This window comes from Morone saxatilis, unplaced genomic scaffold, assembly GCF_004916995.1.
Source record: "Morone saxatilis isolate NCDOM2014 unplaced genomic scaffold, NCSU_SB_2.0 Contig24, whole genome shotgun sequence".
Lineage (NCBI taxonomy): Eukaryota > Metazoa > Chordata > Actinopteri > Moronidae > Morone > Morone saxatilis.
Genome location: NW_023339807.1, coordinates 9,007,637 through 9,016,401, shown reverse-complemented (window position 1 = coordinate 9,016,401; position 8,765 = coordinate 9,007,637). Strand labels below are relative to the sequence as shown.

General features: G+C 37.8%; 1 protein-coding gene across 1 annotated transcript in view; it reads right to left on the bottom strand.

Annotated features, from left to right (window-relative positions):
• LOC118335373 (RNA-binding motif, single-stranded-interacting protein 3-like) overlaps positions 1–8,144 on the bottom strand; it is a 30,367-nt gene extending 22,223 nt beyond the window's left edge. The window contains exon 1 of the mRNA XM_035671621.1: positions 8,062–8,144. Within this exon, the coding sequence (XP_035527514.1) occupies positions 8,062–8,140 (79 nt within the window). The 5' untranslated portion in view covers positions 8,141–8,144. The remainder of the gene's footprint in view (positions 1–8,061) is intronic.
• Positions 8,145–8,765: the final 621 nt, after the last annotated feature.

The window sequence follows — 8,765 nt, the reverse complement described above, 5'->3', positions numbered from 1 at the left end:
AATTATGTGACAGATGCCTGCCGAAGAATACCAGTATACCTTTCATTCATTCATTTTCTTGGTGTCCCTCATATTAACATCCAATGACTAAAGCATGCAAGATGATAACAGGGGAAATTTCTGAAGGGTGACTGTGTTTGTTAATAGTGACAGGAGGGAGACTGGCCTTATTCCATTTTGTATAATCCCCTAGTAGACATACACAGACATAAAAATTCATACAACTTTGTTGCTGTAAGCTGTTTATATATCAGAGCTGGTAAAATGGCTCCAGACATTAAACACTGGCCTAGCACTATGGGCCAAACACGCCCATACACACATACATATATCAATATTGTTAGAATATGTTGGTTGCCTTAGTGCATTTGGTGTTTGAGACTGCTGCAGGAGGCTAATATTTGGTTTTGGACAGGTCCATAAATGGAGACAGTTGTGTTTCTTTTTTTAATGAGTGATTCATAGTTTTACTGCTGGCACATTCTTGGATACCAGGAGTTTAATCCTATTATTATTTAAATCTGACATGTCAGATTATGCTGTCATGGCATTTCATAATACTGCCAAAATAACACATAAAATAGAGAAGATTAAGTGTTTGAGCTGCAGCTTAAGACAGCAAACTAATTGAAATAAAAGAATAACTTAAATATGAGGGTTTAACACAAAAAAGATGTAAGTTTATATGTGTTTGTTTGTGTTTATGGCTTTGTGTGTGCGTGTGTTCCTGTTTAAGTAAGGGAGAACAGAGCCAATATAACAACATACTGTTGTAAAAATATGTTTTCTTTGCTGCTATTGTTAATTTTCACCTTCAGAGGAAGAGGATATCTGTCATTCCTGGCATAATTAGTCAATATTGTAAAATTAGTCTTACAAGCCAGTATTTTAATGGGGCACAAATGGTGAAAGGACTGCCACTGGCTATTAATTAATTAGTATTGGCTAATGTGCAAAAAGTTAAAAGGATACACTGCAAAAATCAGCCAACCTGTAAAGACATTTTCTCTATTGAGTCATTCCATTAAAACAATTAATCTGTTCAACAGAGCCATTATTTTTGGCATTTCTCAAAAACTCATCTGTATTTTACCTCTACAAAGCAAATGTAGGGTGAAGCATGTACAATGATGTACTTACAGCCTCTACCAGTACATGACAATAGCAATATCATAGCAGGCAAATAAATATCTTCTTTATTTCACATCGTATTCCACATCAGATTCCAGTTATAATGTAAAAACATAGTGTTATATCACTTTTGTAGTAACTTCAGGTGATGCCTCTGTTAGCAAAATGTGTGATATTGTGCGCTTCTGAGGTTAAAAAGAAAAGAAAATCTTTCTATTTGTTTACAAGCACAGTGACAAGTCATAAATACTGATGATGATTCTGACAATAATAAATGTTATTTATTCCTAGGAGGCGAATTTAGTCGCCACACAATCAGGAGGCAACAACAAGCGCAAAGCATCCAGAGACAAGATTACCTGTAAAAAACAAAAAAAAGCTGCTCAAACTGGTGCATCAAATTAATTATTCAGCTTGCTTTCACAGTTACATTACTACAATCTGTTGCATTTCACAAGAGGGCTTTAAACGAGGAAGGACATTTTTAATTGTCAGTTTGACCCCTGCTGCTCTCACTCTTGCGGCTCCATAACACGAAGTGATGAATTCATGATGAATTTGGGTACAGCTGTGTCTGCCCTCTAAAATGGGTCACTTTTGGGCATATCAAGTTAATTAATGTAGTCTGAAGCAATATTTGGATATCTAAAGAGTTCAGATATTTAAATTCTTCCTAAATAGGACATGGAGTTGAAGGAATGAAATTCAACCCAAATCGAGTGAGCAGAAATTACACACATAAATCGATCTTTGTAGCCCCAAGCACAACAATCTTCCCCTTCTTTCTCCAGGCTGTGTTTTTGTTGTCAGTGTCCTGACAGGTAGGGAGTGGCGCTCATACGTTGTGAAAATCCCAACATCATCACTTAGTTTGCAGAGCAAACTACTGCACTGTGCAGACATCTGCTCAGATCTCATAGAAAATTAATGGAAGCAGAATTGGTTGCTATGTGGATTTGGTGGAGCTTCACCGTAACAGAAAGAGTCAGTGTGGATGCACAGTGAGCAACCATGGCGAGGAAAGAAAAAGCTGCCATTTTATTGCTGTCTATTTTTTTATATCAAGTTTATACAGAAATAACATTTTAATAATAAACCAGGTTTATGATTCATAAAGATGTTATTGTTAGCTTTTTATTATGCAGGTGGGCAGAAATAAATAAGTCTTTACTGACTCAGTGAGTATCAGGAAATGTATATTATACACAGCAAGTGGTAAACTAATGTATAAGTATACAATATTTTGTTCTATGTATTTATGTGTACATATACAAAATATATTCTAGCTGCAAAAAAGTCTGTAACATGTAAGGTTAGATGTAATAATCTTTCGAAATGTCATACATTACCATAAAGAGAATTTTATTGCAAGCCTTACAACAAATACAGCTACACATTTTGTGATATGTTAAATCATTTATCATGTGTTTGAAACACAATATAAATTTGTTTGTTTTTGCTTTGCTGTACAAGGTGCCTCTGAGCTTCATCGCTATGTAGAATGTGTGAACTAAAATACAAAAAAATAAATATACCCACCCACCCACACTCACACACACAATGCTACTACATGGTTTGTGTGTAGTTGTGCGTCACTGCACATGAGTGTTTCCCTGTGGTCGCTGTTATTAAACAACATAAATCGTTGCCAAGAGCTTCAAACTTGACAAGGGCTACTTACTGAAGTGAACAGAAATACTTTACAGGACAAAAGCTACATGCGTGTTTGTTCACAAACAAATTTATTTGCACGCATTAACCAAGACTTGCAGGAGTTGATTTATCAGTTTAAATTTTCTATCTAAGTGTCACTGCTTTGTGGATCAAACAGAGAATGCGTTCCCTCTAGTTTTGTGTTTTCTCGGCTTCTTTTGGGGGAAAAAATCACTGTGACTGTGATCGTATCATCATACAGGCACCAGTCTGTAGGCAGGTAAAAACGTGCTTGTAACAGGACGATGGTTTCAGTTTGCACTGTGGGAGGAGAGGGAATATCATGAGTTGGACCCAATTCCTCAAATTGGAAAATTCTCATTGAAAATAAAATCTATCCATTAGCAAGCAACATGGGAAATCATTCGGCTGGAAAATGGGATCCAATCCCCAAATGTAACAAAATGAGGAATCCCTCAGCTGGGCTGAATGGGATGCAGATGCCAGGCATCAAAGAGCTCAAAGCCCTGGGACAGAACAATATGGACTCTTGAGGGTTACTTGTTCAAGCACCACACATGAGAGGATCTATTTGCTATAAAAATATAAAAATATATATTAGAAAATATTTATATTGCTATAAGCACTTTTATATAATTAAAAGATATGTCTACTGCGATAAGCAAAACTGTGAGGGTTGTAAGCTCAGACAGAGAACTGAGATTTAGAAAATATTCTGTACTATATTCATACTGTAAAGTACGGGATGTGAAGGACACCACACATTAGGCTCGTTCGAGACGAGCCAGGCCTGCGCAGAATCGATCACCGGTTCTCGTCGTACAATGCATGCCAGTTAGATTTGTGTCCGACTTGATGTCAAGTTGCTCTGACATAATGCACACGTGGGCAACCTCACAAGCTCTAGATGGACGCAGTTTTTAGAGCCAGACTGCAAGACCCAGGGCATGGCAGGAAACGCCTTGACTGCAGCTTTTTGTCATCTTTTTGTCGCTGCTGTCGCCTGGTCTAGTCCACTTTCCAGACGAGGTGCAGTTCATCTAACCAAGCCTATTCCCTGACAGCACCCCAAGGGGGAAAGGAAGTTTACTACATTTGCTACATTTTCTCATCATAACCTTAAAGCAACACAAAGGGAACTGGCTATGTGACAAGTAGGAAAGAAATCTATCAATACACTGTCATATTTAATTAAGAATTTAATTTCTAAAATTATGTTAAGATAGCACCAAATGTCTTTGCAACTTTCAGAACTTGACAGCATTGATGTGGTTTGGTTAGAGCGTCAAAAGCATCACATTTTAACATCCATAGCTATGTTTGAGTGCTAAATAAGTGACTAAAAATATCACGTGTAAGCTGACACCAAGTCTGACAGTGCAGTACTGCCACATAATTACGCAATATTTTTCTCAGAACAGCCTCGTTCAATTTTTTCCTCCATTATCAGGAACCTCAAATGAAATTCATTTCCCATTTATGAAAATATCGAACCACTTCTGCAATGAATGGAGAGTTAATGCCTCATGATCATGCCAGACATTTAAGGCACGCATTTTTAAAAGCCTACTGATTATTATTGAAACTACTGGATGATAATGGGTCTTCTCTGAAATCTGGACTCTTCTCATATTTTTTCCTCCGTTTGTCTTACCATTAGGGGAGGGCAGGACAAAGAGAAGTATTAACACTACAACACTATCAGATAGTGGGAGGGAAGAAGATCTTTGGATACACCTGTAAAATCAGTCATTATCAAGTGCTGACTGTTTGAATCTGTCATCAAGAACAGGAAAGATTTATTATATCAAACTCTGACAGAAAATGACATGGTGATGTAGATATATGCTCATTATGGCTGGATAGGGAGGGCTTCTCACTCTCTCCTTCACAGTATGGGGGCAGGACATTATTGAACGTCGAGTACAGAGAAGACAGAATTACATTGTATAGTAAATACACAGGCTGTGATCAGTCAATTAACACCTCAGATAGGAATGTGGAATTTGTAGGACAGCTCTACTTGCTAAATGTGATTAGACATTAGGAGCAGTAAAGATGTTTCCAACACATTTTATTTATGGAGAGCAAAAGCTGTGGAGCCATTTTAAAGACCAGTGAAATAGTAAGAACCAATTCTAGACATACTGTATTCATACAAAGTAACATAATAATAAAGATGATATATATCTGTATAAAATCACTTTGTGGTAATAAAAGATAAAGAGTATGAAAATTCAACTCTAGATACTCTATCTCTATGACAGAAACCTAGTAGAAGTGGGAAAGCTTTGGATCAATGGACTTCCTGTTAACGAGGGCTGATGGAAGCTCTAGGTCATGTGATCAATGTCGGCATTAATCTCATGGCTAGAGAGTAAAGAAATGTTGCCTGTCAATACATCAGCCTGGATGGACAGACTGTGGTATTAATCAGAGGAACACACGGGCAAATGCACAAGAACACTCAATGTGATGCAGAACGCTGTAGATTTAACTTTTGATAACAGAGATTTTGTGGGTTTTTTGAGACGACAAATGTACCTGATAAGTAGACTAGCAACAAAACAAAGCACAAAGGCCTGTCATAATGTCATTGCAACAGACTTAGACATGCCACCGACTGTCAGTGACACAGAAAACCAGTGACATAAATCAAAAGAACCTGGCACACGGTCTCTCTCTGTATAATGGTACAAATTATTATTATTATTACAAATTATTATTATCATATGAATGATGATTTATTACACAATCATCATTCATATCATGTTATAAAAGTTGTTGTGGATTTAGTAGTTGTTTATTTACTACATCTAGCAGATACATTAACTTTAATTTGGGGGTTTTATTTGTGTCCGATATTCAGTCTCCTTCCAGCTCTGTTTTGGTCACCAAAAACTGGTGATAATAATATCTGGCTCTTTAGTTGCTAAATGCTCCACTGTCATCATCAGCTAGTCACTAACTTTGTCTCTCTGCTGTTTGCTGCTGGGCAGGTAGCTACAGTGGACTTGTACAGCTTTTTCACTGAAAACAGCTGCCATGTGCGGCTAGAAACGAGGGGGATAACAGTTATGAGGCTGAACCAAAACAGTAAAGTTACAGGTAAGAGCAAACAGTGAGCGGCTACAGTTATAATTCTTTGTGGGTTTATCACTATGAGTGGGCCCTTTTACATTACACAATTTTAATATGAAAATACTGATTAGAGCAGTTTTAAGTTAGTTTAGCCTCTATTAGTACATTTTAAGCTCTGTCACAGTAAGTGTGTGCAAAAGATTCATTTTCAAATTATTAACATTTTAGACTGTTGTGGAATTACTCTTCATATATTTAGATTTTTGGATTTTGAGCTGGGACAAAACTCTGTAACACTGAGTTGTGTGATAATATATAGCAACATACACCACAAAAGTTTTCCATGAAGATCATTATTGTTTACTAGGCTGATAGTCATGGTTTTTGCTTGTAGGAGCAGTTAGGATTGTGTGTTTCTCACACACAGGAAGCAGCAGCAATGGATGGAATGATGCATCATTCACTTGCTACAAAATTACACCTCACTGTACACAGAAGTACAGCTGTGTTTGTGTTTATGCGTCCAGGTGACAAACTGAACCACCCACCATGCTGTATGTCACAAATCATACTGCTGTGGCACGGGGCACAGCTCTCTCTGTCTGTCTTTGATTTCCATTTTCTTCAGTGTGGCACACCTCCTCTCTCTACCTGAATCTGATCATTCAGTATCTCCATCTCTTCTCTCTCATCCTGTGTCACTTTCAGTTCGGTTTTCCCCACTTCAGTTTTCTATTCTCTCTCACCTTGCTCTGTTATCTTACTCATGTTTGGCCACCCCCACTTCTCTCTCTCTCTCTCTCTCTCTCTATGTACATGTCATTCTCTCACCCCTCATTGTTTCTTCAAACCCAATTACAATCTCCTTTTCACTGCATCTCTTCCTCCTCTCCTTCCATCCTTTCTTCCTCCCCTTCTTTCCCTCTGTGTTAAAAGAACAACAAATCTTTGTTGTTTATTTGGGGGACAATCAGAGACAGATTGTTTGCTTTGGGGGAAGTCTGTCTCTGTACGTACATGTGCATCTTGCATGTGTGTGTCTCAATCTGTGTCCTCTACAGCCAGGGAATAAATCACTCAGATATTCCTGTTAAATCAACTCAAGGTGGTGTAAGCAGTGGGACAGAGAGAGAAAGAGAGTAGCAGAAATGATGCTGATATATTATCAGTCGCGCTGACACTGCTTTGTACACAGACAGATGTTGTAACACCAAAAAGCAGACATGTCCCCTCCGTGACTGTAACTGATAAAACATGTGGTTCATTCATAATAAAAAAAACATTGGGCACTAAAAGTCTATATAAACATAATAAATTAGGTTGCCTGTGAGTTTTTTTAGAACAAAAAAAGAAAAATATCCTGTGCTGATGTGATTTAATGTCACACATTTGTCTAACAGTCCACTAAAATCTTATGAAGAAAGATAAAGTTCATGATTCTATAGGCAGACAATAACCCCATTTCCTAGAGCAAGAAACGAGGTGAATAAATTCTTAATATATTGGACCTCAATAGTTTTTGAGTATCAACCGAAATGTATACGAGTATAGACAATGTCAAGTATCAAAGATTGTCATTCAATGCCAGGTCAGATTTGATATATTTTGTAATAAATCTGAAAGTATTAAATCAGGTTTAGTCTGTATATTATTTAGCCTAAGATCTAATTTAGCTGCTTTTGTTCAGATGACATTAAACACTGATGCATTGAGAAATTTCGTGTATTTAATCAGATAAAAAAGATGCCATTGTTTCCTCAAAGTAAAGTAACAAAAAACAAAAATTGAATCAGGTATCAGTACCAAAACCCAGGTTCTGTATTGGTACTGGCATTAAAAGCTTTCAGAAAAACACCTAGTCCCATACATGCAAGCTGTCTACCTTGTCATAATATGCATATAGCAACACCATGCTGTGCACAGGTGATACATGACAAGACAGGTGTTCTTACCAATAAGACACAAAAGATGTCTTACATTTTTAAAAATAAAAATTAGAGTTCCAGTTAAAATAATCTAACCTTTCGTGCGCAGCAACCTTGGTGTGTGTAGGAAGGTTGAGCGTACGATTTATCTATATAAGCACCATGACATATAGAGAAACTCCTTGCTTTAACTATAGAAAAGCACAAGCTTAGCCAGTACAAAGCAATTGTCTTGGTGATGGACACCTACCTGTCATGCCTGGAGGGGTTTTCAAGAATTTCCCATTGAAATTTTGAATCACCACATCACACTTCTCCGTTGACTCCATCCTGACAGAGAGAGACAGAAAGAAAGAGGTGCTACTTGAGGACAATCAGCTCCTCATGTTGCTATTCAATATACACAGGAGGCACTGTGGTTCTCAGAAACATTATTGTACTGTATGTGGATATGTGTGCATGCAAATATGTCCTACAATACAGTATTTATATTAAATGCATGTCTTGTTTATGCATCTGTGCTTGTTTGTCTATGTATGCCTGAGCAAAATCCTTAGCTATGTGTGCATGTGTGTGCATGTGTGTGTGTTTTCAATGGGGTTTCCTCTCCTTTGTCCTGGTTTAAAAGCTCCATTCAGTCTGATCTGTTGTGTGTCATGTCCTCTTTGTCTGCCCCTATTCAGCTCTGCTCACCCAATCACAGCTCAATGACTAATTGCCTGCTTGGCAAGCAAAAGCCAGTGTGTATGTGTGTGTGAGACAGAGAGAAAAATGGTGACGGGAGAGAGAGACTGTGTGTGTGTGGTTGTGTGTGTGGTATGTGAGCATGCATGTCTCTGTGTGTGTCTTGGGTTTTCTTCACATAGCCAGTGACCCTGAATGGAGCCCTGACTGCATTCTAATCACTGGCACACTCCACGGTGTAACTGAGAAGACCACACACACACACACACA